The 15,273-nt window shown below is 39.4% G+C and overlaps 1 protein-coding gene across 1 annotated transcript in view; it reads left to right on the top strand.

Annotated features, from left to right (window-relative positions):
• LOC137294931 (glutamate receptor ionotropic, delta-2-like) overlaps positions 1-14,887 on the top strand; it is a 34,053-nt gene extending 19,166 nt beyond the window's left edge. Inside the window, exons 5-13 of the mRNA XM_067826104.1 lie at positions 1,299-1,475; positions 1,809-1,889; positions 2,235-2,408; positions 3,280-3,383; positions 4,657-4,753; positions 5,863-6,190; positions 9,827-10,044; positions 11,968-12,233; positions 12,992-14,887. Of these exons, the coding sequence (XP_067682205.1) occupies positions 1,299-1,475; positions 1,809-1,889; positions 2,235-2,408; positions 3,280-3,383; positions 4,657-4,753; positions 5,863-6,190; positions 9,827-10,044; positions 11,968-12,233; positions 12,992-13,208 (1,662 nt within the window). The 3' untranslated portion in view covers positions 13,209-14,887. The remainder of the gene's footprint in view (positions 1-1,298; positions 1,476-1,808; positions 1,890-2,234; positions 2,409-3,279; positions 3,384-4,656; positions 4,754-5,862; positions 6,191-9,826; positions 10,045-11,967; positions 12,234-12,991) is intronic.
• The last annotated feature ends 386 nt before the right edge of the window (positions 14,888-15,273 follow it).

Genomic DNA, 15,273 nt, shown 5'->3' with positions numbered 1-15,273 from the left:
CAGAACCATAGCGTCTTAAAGCCCTCTATTTGTGTGACTGAGTTTAGTTTTACGCCGCTTTGTGCAATATTCCAGCAATATCACGACAGGAGACACCAGACATGGGATTCACACATTGTACCTATGTAGGGAATTAATAGAACCCGGGTCATTGGCGTGACCAAAGAATGCTACCCCACCGTCCCTTGTCTATTTGAAGTGAGGTATAACGATACTCGCAATGGGGGCCGTGCCCGCTTTAGGAATAGTAAATGTATCGATCTTTCATCATCAACCACAGTATATGGCTGGCACCTTTACGTTAATGAGATACCTACCTGAGCGAGAAGAGAGAAAATAGTCTTTCCTGTGTGTTTACCAAGGCTGTGACCTAGCAGACAGCCAAGAATGACACAGCTCGTTCCTGTGAAATTGATTTACCTTAGACTTTCATCAGTCATCATCAGCAATATTAATTAATACAAGTCAAACAAAGCTTCAATACTAGTCGAAAATAGAGTAACTGTGTAATTCTGCCTATTGTATTTGTCTTTTCAAAGCAAGGTCAGCAAACTGATTCGTTAGATGTCGATTCTGATATTGAATGGGGTGTCCTGTTTGCGGTTAGAAAGTAAATTTGCATATGCCACTCGTCAATATGTGAATTACGAACGCTGAGCATCAATTGGATTTCAATGGGATTTTGTGCTGCACGAAATTCACTGGATCCTGTAGGTACATAGGACAATGTTATTTCCAAAATGTAACACGACATATGCCTATTGTGTATTTTGTGGTGTTTGTGGAACGTTTTTAATTGATGAATTATGGTGTGGTCTGTCTGTAATACATGGACCCATCCTTTACAGGCTATAAACTATGAATATTTACACTTTTGAAAAAATACCCAATATGTAAAAGGAATGTCTAGTGCATTGACGTGACGTATGAACGTTTTAAAGATATATATCATATATATCTTGATCCTATATATATTATCTGAGGATGATGTAAATTCTGATACTCTGGTGCAATAAATGTTGAGTTAAGTGAAGAACCATTTATTGTGTGTTGTGTGTGTGTTTGTGTGTGTGTGTGTATTTTGTGTGCTTTGTGTGTTGTGTGTGTGTGTATGTGTGTGCGTGTGTGTGTGTAGTAAACCTGGGTATCTTCCATATTTCAACCTGAAGTTTGACTTTTCGAATCACAGAATCTGAATATTTTTTTCTGGTCTGGGCCTAGTTCACACAATGGACAAAAAGACTTTTGGGGGTGTCTCACAAGAAAGCTATAACATTTAGATTGCCTTCTTGCTTTAGGCTGAGGAGTTGGACACATATTTTGGGAAGGGTTCCCTGTTTCGTCACTTCTCCCAATGGCTTCTCATAGTCCCTCGACCTGCTTTAAGATCCATAGAGGGCATGGACCTGAAACTGGACCATGTCGCCGTGCTCAGCACCTCATACAAGAACTTCGACATCAGCAAACTAACACAGGTCAGTTGTTGGCCTGTATTTCTCGTTTCTTGTCCACGGTAATTGTTGTTAGGTACCACTCATAATCTATTGCTAGGAGGCGGGGGAAAGGGATAGGTGCGATGATTTTTATGGTGAAGCATGTACAATTGAATGACTCTCTCCCCTCCACAAAGTGACTACCACCCACCGTATGTACAAAATAAATGACTCCCTCCCCTTCCCATTATTTTAAAGTATTAACGGTGTAGTTCGAAAATATTTGTGATGAGATACAGTGATTTATATGTGCAGTCAAACACATTTCCTGAAAGTACAATACTTAAGATATAATGGACAATACTTTACTTTCAGTGGGTAGTGAAAACAACTTCGGAGGTTTTGTCATCAGAACACACATGGAACAGATCTGATTTCACGGACCATTTTCTCCAGGTAAGTAAAGTCCCGCTAGCCGAAGCCCAGTAAAGGGGTCTCGGGATCGATAGCCGACTAAAATGCATCACTAACTGCATTAAGACATTTAGAAAGATTGCAGGAGATCAATTTGTAATGTCCCAGGTGTCATCTGTAGACATTTTGCTTCTAGGGGCATGGACGGTGAACACTTTTATGAAATAAATACCAGTACGAAATAGAAAATTGTGTTCACACAACAAAATGCCAAGAAGAATTGTTTATGGAGATTTATGTTGTTCACTAAAGACAAAGAACTAACTGCGTGGATCAGTAGAAACATGGTTATGGCAAAGCTGAAACATCCTGTTTATTCTTTTCTAGATAGTCAGAAGAGAACACAACACGAGAACCGTAAACACGATGTTACACACGTTGCTATGGAAACCGCATGGACGGAAGTTATCCGTCGTCCGCCATGATGCGTCTCACGATGATGTGTTCCCGAATCTGAAACTGGGGCTGAACCAGAGGAAACTGAGAGCCGCAGCACTTGAGGTGGGGGCCTTGATTACATTTTCACGGAATCTACGACAAAGCTTTTTAAAAACTTGATTTTCGAAAATCAATAGCAGGCAAGGTATTTATTCCGCGTGTTACCAAAACATAAAAGGTTTCCATGAATTACTTTCAGTCCTTATGAATAAGGACGAATTTGAAGATCCGGGTCAGAATTTGTCCTCAATTAATCTTAACTGATGCTCATGCTGTTGATCAGTGGATTGTTTGAGATTCGATTATTTACAGACAGGCACCATAAAGATAGAATATTTACAAATTAAACAACAAAGAAATAAACATTTAGTATCAAGGATATTTAAATGTTGAAAATTTTAAACTAGCAACGGTATATTATTTTAGAGACTTGAATCACAGACAGTCACTCTCGATTTGCATACCATAGTCATATTGTTAGAATTTTGCCAACTTAGAAACAAAAACGCAAAGGACGTTCACGGACACACCCGGTCCTACTGACTTGATATGTGACAGGGTTGGTGTGATTCCTGGACCAGTCCATGCAATAAAAGTGGGATTTTACGTCGCTTCCCTGTCAGTGCAGCGATTTGCACGTGACAGGATTTTTTAAAGCCAATTTAACATTGAACATTTATCATTTCAGAGAATACAATTATCAATGCAAAGTTTTGTTTGTTTGGGTTTGTTTTCTTTCAGCGGATGTTTATGAATAATTTTACTTCTCCTCAAGATCTGATAAAGCACTGGCCCTTTATATATGGGGACAGAAAGTGTTATTTAATAAGCAATATCATAATTCTCTGTGAAAAGGATTAAGTTTTCATCAAGTAGTTCACTAACGTTTAATCAGTAATCTGTTTTTATTGATGATTGTTTGCGTTACTTTCAGTGGCTGCCGTTTGTAAAGAGGTATGAAGAGGAAGATGGAAGTTTCTCCTACAAGCAAGCCAGTATCGACCTAGTAGACCATCTAGGAAATGTCCTTAACTTTACGTACGTGTCATCTAACCTGTAATTGCTTTAAGATGTAGGGGAACTTACGATTAAACATATTTAGGAGATATATCGGAGTCAATCAATGTTGATATGATAATGTTGAATGTTTTGGGAGCGCATCACCATTTGCACTACCTTACAACCGTAGCTATTTGGAATGTAGTTGCTTTTGAAAGATGACTGGTGTGTGGCATGTAATTTGCATGTGTACGATTTTCATTTTATAACAAACGACTAGAAACAAACACTAACAAATATGTGATGCAAGATGAGTGTCAAATTCAATAGTGTAAGTGATTTCTCGACCTTCTTGACAGTAAAAATCAAGAATGGGATCCCATGCACGTGTATGGGGCTACATCGTTGTGCAAGTGCAGATCATGCGCTGTGTTTAGGGGTGAGAATAGAGGGAATTGGTGGTGCGTTTATAAGATGTCTGTCCTTGAAATGTTTGTCAACGTTTACACTTCCTATCCAAACTGAAAGTTCAGGTTCCCCTACTTTTTTGAAGAGTATGTGATATCCTTGATAGCCCAGCGGATAAGTGCAGTATTTCCACTGAATCATGCGCTACCTCTTTCAAGTATGAAATCTTGCATGGCCATAGATTATATGGCCAATCAATTACAGATTGACAGGCAGATTAGAATCCGGGTTAAAATAGCTTTGTGGTAAGAAGCGACTAAGGAGATCGGATGGCCAGGCTCGTTGGCATGTCATCGTATCCCAATTATGTAGATCGATGCTCATGCTGTGGACCACTGTATTGTCTTGTTCAGACTCCATTATATACAGACATCTATAAAGCTGAAATACCGCTGAGTACGGTGTAGGACAACAAACAAACCCCAAAACGTGAAATACACGTACAGTCTGCATGGGTTCAAAAGAGAACGATGTATGATTAAATAGTAATGAGAGGCATCTAACGGGATCGGGTGGTGAGGCTCGCTGATTTGGTTGACAAATATCATCGGTTCCCAACTGCGCAGATCGATGCTCATGCTCTTGGCCACTGGATTGTCTGGTCCAGACTCGATTGTTCACAGAGTGCCGCCACATAGATGGAATCTTGCTGAGTGTGGCATAAAACTAAACTCACTCACTCACTCATATCTTTATATGGTGACGGCGATAGTGGTGTTGAGTTGGGTCATTTCTAAAGCGATACATCCATGGACCTTAGCTACCGTACCTATGTTTTCCCGAAATGTTCAATAGTTAGAAAATAAAATATCGGAATTTATCCTGTAGGTTTTTTCTTTAACAGGTACTCTGTATCTGAACCGGCAGACGGAGAATGGGGAGTGCCCATTTCCGAAGACTTTTCCAATTACTCAGGACTTATTGGCATGTTGCAGAGGATGGTAAGAATACTGTAACACATATAATTTATTATAATTTATTTATTTAACCGAAGTGACGTGTGTGTTGTTATGCATAACTACCTACAGTTGGAGGCCCTTTTCTGTGCCTGTGTAAGTAGACTGTGTCTACGGCATTATGCTTAGTGTCAAGTATTTGAAGGATTTTGCTATAAAGCGTTCTCACTTATTTATTGTATGTATTTAGATTATTTCTCAGAATCATTGTTCAGGAAACGAAATATATACATATGAAATATAATAAGTATTGGTTTCTATTTTAATGAGATGAATCTGTAAGATCACCCCAAAATATAAATTCTATGTAATTTCCTTAGGTGTATCTAAACATGACCAGAACGTTGACCAAGAAAGCATTTGCACAAAGTCAAAACCATTTTTATTTTCATTAAAATTCTCAACAGACAAGGGAGTACGTTGTGTAATCCGACCTGTTTCATTAACACGTTTGTGAATCACGAAACGATGAGCGTATCCTGCACTTTGGAGTGACATGTCACAAATACATGCAAAGGCAGGTCAGCTGATTAAAGAGGCAGTTTATGTAGTCGGACTCTTTTCAAAGAAATTATACTGCCATAGTAAATAATTTAAAATTATTCATTCTTTAGAAAAACAAAGGCATGTCACAAAAATTACATCTTTTCAAAATGTGTTTAATGGTCCCGGGATTTAATTTATTTATTAATTTTATCTAGTTTTCCAGCTGTTGCTGAACTTATATCCAGTTTCAGATTAATTTATGTAAGCCAAATGAATGTTGGTTAATGCGCTAATTTTAAACAGTACGTTTTGTTCACCGTGAAGATACAGGTAAGAATTGATCTTCTGCTACCCACGCTTGCCGTAAGAGGCGACTAACGGGTGGGGTGGTCACAGGCTCGCTGATCTGGTTGACCCATGTCATCATTCGAATTGCGTAGATCGATGTTTTTGATGTCAGTCACTGAATTGTCTGGTCCAGACACGATTTTTGACAAAGCGCCGTCATTTGGCTTAAATATTGCTAAGCATGGCGTTAAAGAACAACAGAGACAAACAAACAAACAAACAAAACACTTTGTCAGTTAAACTGCATTGTTGTAACACAGGAAGCGGATTTCGTTGCGGTTCCAATGGGTTTCTCGGAAGGTCGAGATGTCCACAGTGACTTCCTGCCGTTTTTCCATGCGTCCGGCAATGGTCTGATACTAAGGAACACCAGAGGCAGGTCCAAGTTGTCAAGCGCCCTAACCGATCCATTCCGCTGGCAGGTATATGCCGTGGGGGGTGCGGTTCTAATTGCGGTAATCCTGCTCTACCTGGTAATGGAATGGAACAATCCATTCTACAACGATGCCAAATCCATAGAAAAGGGATGGAAACCAGCAGGAGCTCTTGATGCTGTGATGTATCTGTTCGGTTCGACCATTCATCAGGGTACGTGTGGTGTGTTCCACGTAAAATGGGCATTTTGTAGGTGCTACTGGAGAGTGAGTGAGGGAAATAGGTTGACTTTTGACTAGTATATTATTTTAACGCGTGTTGTCGACTGACATTTTGAAGTTAAATATACATCCTATTATTGATTGATATCATAAATGTGCTCCAAAGGGTGAAACCTTTCTTTTTCTGAATGACGTCTTTATTCCATTTTGGTCCCCTACTCAGTGTAAACTGGGACATTTTGTTGGATGTAAAGGGAACGAGAAAGTTAACTGGAAAAAAAGTACTAGAATTTGTGTGTAATCCCAAATATAACATATATTACATCTGACCACTGTCTAAATGGCATTCTGTAATGACAGAAAGTTGATGTATACTACATTTTGGAAGAATCAACCGATATATAACCGGGGGTATTTACAGATATCTGTAAATTCTGTAATACGCCTGTGTCTATTCCATGCGCATTTGTTTCCTAGTCATTCGACATGCAACTGCAAGAACTCATATCATTTATACATACAAGCAAAATATTTCAGTAATACCTATTTAAGGTGCATGCATAGTGTGGTGTAAAATTAAGTGTCCATGTATGAACGATCATTCGTGAATTTTGACCGTTCAGTCAAAGCCGGTCAGCTTTTCGGGTTCCATTCCTGACATTGCCAGACACATTTGCAGTTGTTCCCTTTTCCGAATGATCGTCTGATGCTAAAAATGGTTCCCCGTGGAATGTTATTACGTGTATAGGTTTTAAACAGATGATATCCTCATCTTTGGGTGATAAATACTAAAGGCACGTAGGCTGTTGTTGTTTCCGTTTTCGATTATAACGACGATTACATATACACCTCAGCACAAATAACGCACCACCCACATTTTAAGAAAGTTACATAAAGATGACTGTGCGAAAGAAAATAGTATTCAAAGACCGTTGAATGGGATATTTGTGATCTTTAGGTATCTTTATCAGTTCTCATTGGCAAATCACCTGTAAACAAATGGCAATACATGAGTTTGAGGCAACATCTTTTAATGACAACAATACCAGATAAAACAAGCCACCCACAGTTATTAAATGAACAGAGGACATCGAATGTGCACAGAAATTGAACCTTATATAGGACAGTTTCACACACAGAAATGTCTTCAATATATTGTGTATCCACCTCTGGCGGCAATGGTCACTCTGACACGACGTCTCAATGAGCCTCCCGTATCCTCCACCCAAGCCTGGGACAATTCCTGCAGGGAATTGACTGGAGGTTCCCTCTGCTTGACATGGCTGCCCAGTATGTCCCACAGATGCTCCAGGGGGTTACGGTCAGGGCTTCGAGCTGGCCATGGTATCATGTCTATGGCAGTGTTCCTGAGAAACTGGCGAACAGCATGGGCTCGATGAGGTCATCGAAGACAGGTCGGCTTGCAAGATTCTGGTTTTCAAAATGAGGCGCCACAAGTTCATTCAGAATCTTATTCTGGTATCCCTGTCCATTAAGATTCCCAGGAATGATGACCAGGTCAAGCTTGCAGTCACAGGAACAGCAACCCCACACCATGACACTATCTCCTCCAAAGGGTACCTCCTCCTGGATGTTTCCCTGGTGATATGCTGCTCCTCTTGACCTCCAGACTCGCGCACGGCCGTCTGTAACGCGCAGGAGGAACCGGCTTTCGTCGGACCAATGAATGCGCTGCCATGATCTAACGTTTCACCCCTGCCTTACTGTGCACCAACTTAGACGATCCTGTTTGTGCCTGGGGGTCAGTAGTGGTCTTCTGGCTCTCAGACCTGCAGCGTGAAGACCTCTCCGGACAGTGCCGGTGGAGATTCTTTGGAAAGGGCGCCATAGTAGCTGCACACTGCTGAGGAATGGATTACGCAGCATTGGTGCTCTGTCCTCCCTGGCATCTGTTCTCCGTGGCCTCCCTGTCCTGGATCGGTCCTTAACCTCTCCTGTGGCACCATGTTTGGCAATTAACCTGCTAATCGTCGTGTGGCTTAGATTCAATTCTCGGCCAATAGCACGGCATGACATCCCGGTCCTGTGCGTACCAGTGATCTGCCATCTTTGTCCTATGGACCCCTTGGATGCCATTTTAACCGAAACGTCACTCGGGGATGAAAAACGCAGCCTAATTTATCTGAGGGTAAACATGTATGTTCGTGTTGAGATGGTGGCCTGATACCCATGCGTTTCACGTACACTTGAATTTCCCCAAGGTGCATGCTTTAGACAACGTTTTTTCATAGAGACCTATCGTAAAAATCATCACTGAAAAATTGTTAAGTTAGGGTAATAAATATTGGGTGGTGCGTTACTTTTGATGAGGTGTATATTGGTAGTACGAATTCGTTTCAGGAAAGCCCATCCGTATTTTCAAGTGTTTCTGATTTCCAACTTCAACCAGTAAAATATAGCGGACGGACCAATTTGGTTGTGCATGTATTTGTGTCGTTAAAGATTCACCCATCCTTCAGCACTCGCTCCTTTCCGTGACCTCCAAAGAGACTCGTCCCCTACTCGTTGCCTGTTATATGCGAGAATGCGACAAACCAATCAGAATGCGCGTAATGATTTTGGTTCTTTGATAAAAGTATTCCCGAGCTGTTAAAACGTTTATGGCATTATGTCATTGTTTAGAAACTCAGGAAACATGTATGTGGCCAGTACAAAGAGCGTAGCTAGCGGAATTGTGCTGCCTAATATGAAGTTTGCAATAAGAGAAATGCGATTGGCGGTGAGAGATTCAAATACACGCCCGGGCGTTAGCTTGTATACAAACTAAGGAAATATAGCTATAAATCGATACGAGTTTCAAAACAATAATATTATATCGATATATACCGTGAATAAAAAGTTAAGCGCCACCAGTATATTTTGCAAAAATATAGGTTGGCCAATAGGACATTTTTCAGAAAAAAACGAGCTATCATAATTTGATTTAATAACAAAGAGATAATGGAGGGTATCTTTTACTTTCAACAGGATGCATGCGCATTTTGAAAACATGCATTTTGTTTTCCTCAAAAATGTCATCGTCTTTTGAAAAGAGAAAATCAGAAATGACTGCTAGATGGTCACATGATTGTCACTATTAACAAGTGGAACCTAAATTTAATAATTTTGTGTAAACACAACAGGAATAGTTATTTGATTTAAAATTCAGTGTCATCATATCTGTAACAATTTTCCTTTAATCGTAAATACAAATGATTATGACATTCCTAAAACAGCATGAACTTTCTCTAAATATTGATTGGTCTTCACATTTCCACAGTGTCACATCAGAGTTTTGAAATTTGAAATAGGCTGGCGCTTAACCTTTTATTCTCAGTATATAACTAATCAACTTTAATCTTAAACATTGTGGATATATTAGTCTGACTTTTATCTGGTGGTTTTTTTCTTCTTCTTTTTTTTATTCATTTTTCTTTTTTTTTTTTCATTCGGCTTGTCCCGGAATAACACGTGTTGGTAATTAATGCAATTCACAGTGTCGAGTTGCGTCCCTTGGTTTTAATAGGCACCACATTTAGTCCGCATATAGCTGACACGTCGTGTTTGCTTAAATGAAACTGTTGTAAGTAAACAAGTGAGACATGTGACGATCATTTCAATCCACCAGGGGGCGTCCATCTTCCGGAGTCCAGTTCCGGTCGGGTCCTGGTCAGTTTCTGGTGGCTGTACATTATTGTGATGACCGCCGCCTACAGCGGCAATCTCATCGCCTCCCTCACCGTCACCAAAGAAGAACTTCCCTTTAATAGTTTAGATGATGTATTTGCTGATGACAGCCTCAAAGTCGGCTTGGTAGAAGGCACGAGCCTTCACAGAGCTATCATGGTAAGTGAGTGAGTATAGTTTTATGCCGCTTGCATTCCAGCAATATGACGGCGGGGAACGCTAGAAATGGACTTCATATTGTACCTGTGTGGAGAATCGAATGGATAGATAGATAGATAGATAGATAGATAGGTAGAGAGATAGATAGATAGATAGATAGATAGATAGATAGATAGATGGATGGATGGATATATAGATAGGTAGATAGAGAGACAGCCCTCATGTTGTGCCTGTGTGACGAATCGAATGGACAGACAGACAGACAGACAGATAGATAGATAGATAGATAGATAGATAGATAGATATTATATAATATTTTCTCATCACTCCAAAGGATTCCAACTGAGTGCACAAAGATCCTAACGCTGTTATTATAGTCTGTTTGCAGTGAAATTATACCGACGAATTTCACTTTAAACAAAAAAGTAAACCAAATAAAGTGAAATTAAGATTGCGAAGCCACATAATTTTACCTTGCCAATTGAAAATTTAAGTCTCAGAAGTTTATTCAACTTAAGATAACAGTTGTTTGAGAAACCGTTTTTGTTGATGTGTATTGCAAGGGTGTAAGCGCAGTCGTTGGAACAGTGAAACAAATGCACCTGCGGTACGTGATGGACGTTAACTTAGACCAACCCTACATGTTCTCGGTGTTTCATTTAATAAGCCTACCCCTTGTAATGCAAACAAATAAACCTATTTGAAACTATGATTGCTTGTGAAACAATTTTTATTGCTCCGTTACTACAATGTATAAATGGTACGATACCTTGGATTGTTCCGTTTATGTATTATATAATCACTAAGATACCTTTTAAAGTTCCCTTACTGTAGTATATAATCACTGAGACACCTTATATTGTTCCCTTACTGTAGTATATAAACACTAAGATACCTTGTAATGTTCCCTTACTGTAGTATATAATCACAAAGATACCTTATATTGTTCCTTTACTGTAGTATGTAATCACTAAGACACCTTAGATTGTTCCCTTGCTGTAGTATATAATCTCTAAGATTCCTCGTATTGTTCCCTTACTGTAGTATATAATCACCAAGATACCTTATATTGTTCCCTTACTGTGGTATATAATCACTAATATACATTATATTGTTCCCTTACTGTAGTATATAATCATTAAGACACCTTATATGGTTCCCTTACTGTAGTATAAATTCACTAAAACACATTATATTGTTCCCTTACTGTAGTATCTAATCACTAAGATACCTTATATTGTTCCCTTACTGTAGTATATAATCACTAAGATACCTTATAGTGTTCCCTTACTGTGGTGTATAATCACTAAGATACATTATATTGTTCCCTTACTGTAGTATATAATCATTAAGACACCTTATATGATTCCCTTACTGTAGTATATAATCACAAAGATACCTTATATTGTTCCCTTACTGTAGTATATAATCATTAAGACACCTTATATGATTCCCTTACTGTAGTATGTAATCACTAAAATACATTATATTGTTCCCTTACTGTAGTATCGAATCACTAAGATACCTTATATTGTTCCCTTACTGTAGTATATAATCACTAAGATCATTATATTGTTCCCTTACTGTAGTATATAATCATTAAGACACCTTAGATTGTTCCATTACTGTAGTATATAATCTCTAAGATGCCTTGTAATGTTCCCTCGCTGTAGTATATAATCTCTAAGATACCACGTAATGTTCCCTTAGTGTAGTATGTAATCTCTAAGATACCTTGTGTTGTTCCTTTAGTGTAATGTAAAAGCGCTAAGATACAGTGGATTATTCCGTTGTTGTTAATAGTACCGCCACAATGTCTTCTTTCTTATGATCATTTTACGCTGTGAATGTAACTGCCATATACTAACAGCAAAATCAGTTAACAAGGCATACACTGTCTCCGACGTAAGTGTGTCTTTACAGACATCCAACAACAGTAAAATGATGCGACTGTGGGAGAAGATCCAAGCCTCCAGGAGCACGGACAGAAGCACACTTGAAAGAAACGCAACCATCCAAATAAAGAAGGTTCTCCACGAGAACTATGCTTTTCTGAGTGATATGTCAGAATTAGAGGTGTTCGCCAGAAGTTTTTGTGACTTGTATATTCTTCAGGAAACATTTGAACCCATGCAATACAGTTTGGTTCTGCCAGAAGATTCGCCGCTAACAGATATGTTTTCTGAGGAGTAAGTATTATGTTTGAAAGTGGAATGCCCTCAATGCTAATAGAAAACACAAAGAAAAATATATTTTGGGATTTACATGTCTGGCAAGTAGGTATCTACAGCTGAAAATCCAAAAGGCATTAGTGATTCTCGTATCAAGTTGATCATCATCGAATAAGAGGGTTTGTTTATTTATTTAAGCAGCCATTTCACGAATCAAACAGACAGCTTATATTCGTTTGTTTCAAAAGTACAAAGTTACCTTTGATAATTAGTTATTGTAATGTAAAAGCGATCCTTTAGATACTTTGTATTGTTCCTTCAATAATACTTAAACGCTAGGTTACTTTGGATTATTCTTGTACTGTAAGACGTAAGCGCTAAGATACCTTGCATTGTCCCGTTACTGTAATATAAAAGCGCTCAGATAGTAAAGCATTTCCAAGACGTACTTACTTTGAGCTCCTGAATTAGCTGTTTTAAGATAACTATGCATGTGGGGGGCGTTTAAGAATTTTACAAATATGATAATTGAACATGACCACCGAATTAAATAGTAAAATTATTGTCAATTATTCCATTATCAAAACCGAAATGAACCAAGTGGAAAAATTCTCTTCATCATTCTGACTCAGAGAATCACGATCTTTTCATATTCGAGGTGTTAAAATGAGGATTCTTCCTGTTGAATCTGCACGGAAATATCCCCCAAAATCTTTACCTCATTCTGACTGTGACAAACACAATCTTTTCATAATCCACGTGTTTCTAAACTGCAGAGTCACACTGGTTCAGGAGATTGGTTTAATGCAGTACTGGTACAGGAAGTGGAACCCGAGGGAGAACGATAGCGCGTGTGCTTCAACAGAAACGGGGGCCAAGCCGATAGGGCTGGAGAAGCTTGTGTCGGTCTCGCTCGCCCTCCTGGTGGGGGTATTGTGTTCGGGTCTGTGCCTTCTCATTGAGCTGGTCGTCAAGGCAACATCAATTCTTTGAAGAGTCCAGTACATAGGCACCTGTGTTCTACAGTCCATTTAGATATACTATACTAACAACATACAAGAAGGCGGAGTATCAGTGTGAACAGTTTTGCAGGTGAAATGTGTCTTTTGTGGTCTTCCTGCAAGACCGTGATCACACGAACGGAGACGCTTCGGGCCAACACTGAGATATCGAAGTTCCAAAGTCGAAACTTCTGTCCTTATGATGCCGTCATGCTGTCATTGTTTCTGTTGTGTCAAGTGATTTTGAGCTCGAAACTGATTTGCAATTCTGATGGTTCGTTCGATGGATAAGTACAGTTCACACAAATGCAAGCCATGCTATCATGTGTGTGTGTGTGTGTGTGTGTGTGTGTGTGTGTGTGTGTGTGTGTGTGTGTGTGTGTGTGTGTGTGTGTGTGTGTGTGTGTGTGTGTGTGTGTGTGTGTGTGTGTGTGTGTGTGTGTGTGTGTGTGTGTGTGTGTACTATAGCATTGATCATTACCTTGATTCACTGGAATTCTTGGATTAGAATCAGATCTCAAGGACTCGATTTTAATGATTATGTTCGCCGGGTTTCCCGGCTGTTGATCTTCGACCCCTACAGGAGGTGGCTAAATAGTTAAAAGCACCCACTTAAGTGCAGTGGGTGAGGCCCTTTTTTGTGTCCCATATTGCTAGAAAGACAGGATTATATGGTTTGGATTAACAGAGAGTTTTCGAAGCATTTGAAATACACTGTCATGCCAAATGGATCATTATTTCCGACATGGTAATATATTGTATGGATCATATTTTTCTCTCTAGTGAAGTTCTGCCACATATTTTGGTGTTATTTTTATTTCGCCTCCCACTTCGCACCATGAAACTCATTCCGGTAACACTGGAGGTGACATGCTTCTAAAGTTCATTATTTCTCTCTTCACGGACTTTAATTGTTTATCCCCTCCAGTACATCGTCACCACGCGTTCCTCGAGTTCCCAAAGGTCACAGACGCCATCTTAGTATATCTTTGTAACTTGCCTCGGAAAACAGTTTTCTTAAATGCTACAGTTTTGTTTGTTTGTGGTTGTTTTTGTGTGTATATATTCCTCTGTGACTTCACATGATGTCCACATAGTTTCCTCTGTGACCCACCCATCAAGATCTTGGGTATAATTGATCTTCAGTAACCCATGCTTGTCGTTACAGGCGACTGGCGGGATCGGGTGGTGAGGCTCGCAGACTCTGTTGACACATGTCATCGTATCCCATTGCGTAGGTCGAATGTCGTGCTGTTATTCGCCGTACTATCTACTCCAGACTCGATATGTACAGACAACCGAAACATATGTGGAATAATGCTGAGTGTGCAGCGTAAAGCTAATCTTAGCTCACTCGCTCATTAACTCCCGTGTGACCCAATGCCTTGTGTATGGGACTTAACAATAAAACCTCCTACTTTAAATACCCTGATAACGAAACGTCCACTTGATAATGTTTCAATCCATATTTCTCTTTCCTTTTTTTATTAGTCACTAGCGTTGTGCTGTATATTTTTATCTAGCAAAGCATAGGAGTGTTAGATACTAATGTGTATACATGTCTTCACTACACTTACTAGTTATTAGAACCACTCTCGACAATGTGTTCAAGCAATGGCAGTTATTATCAAAATCATTAATGAAACTTTCGAATAAAACGTATGAGTGTCATCTACTCTTCTTATGGTGATTATGAGTTGTTCACAGGTCCCTCGGTTACCGAACACCTGAAATTTAATTTGGAACTGTTGAATTGCCATTTGGCAGACGATACAACGTAAACAGATTTAGAGTTATCTCCCTTGCATCGATTTTCAATCGCAAAATATCGGTAATTTCCGGGCTTCAAGCGTGATTCAATGTTATTCGAGATAAAGAAGTACTACCATGAAGCACCTAAAGAGTTCGGAATTCTCAGCGGTGTACACTGAAAATAATACATCGCCTGCAACCATGGTACATTGAAAATAATAGAATAGCGCTTAGCCAATCAGAAAGCGACATTCATGTGTGAGGTAAGATAAAATTATTTAACACGTCACAATTTAATTCTGGAC

The sequence above is a fragment of the Haliotis asinina genome, chromosome 8 (genome assembly GCF_037392515.1).
Source record: "Haliotis asinina isolate JCU_RB_2024 chromosome 8, JCU_Hal_asi_v2, whole genome shotgun sequence".
NCBI lineage: Eukaryota > Metazoa > Mollusca > Gastropoda > Lepetellida > Haliotidae > Haliotis > Haliotis asinina.
The sequence above is the reverse complement of the archived record's forward strand: the minus strand, read 5'-3'. Positions and strand labels throughout refer to the sequence as shown.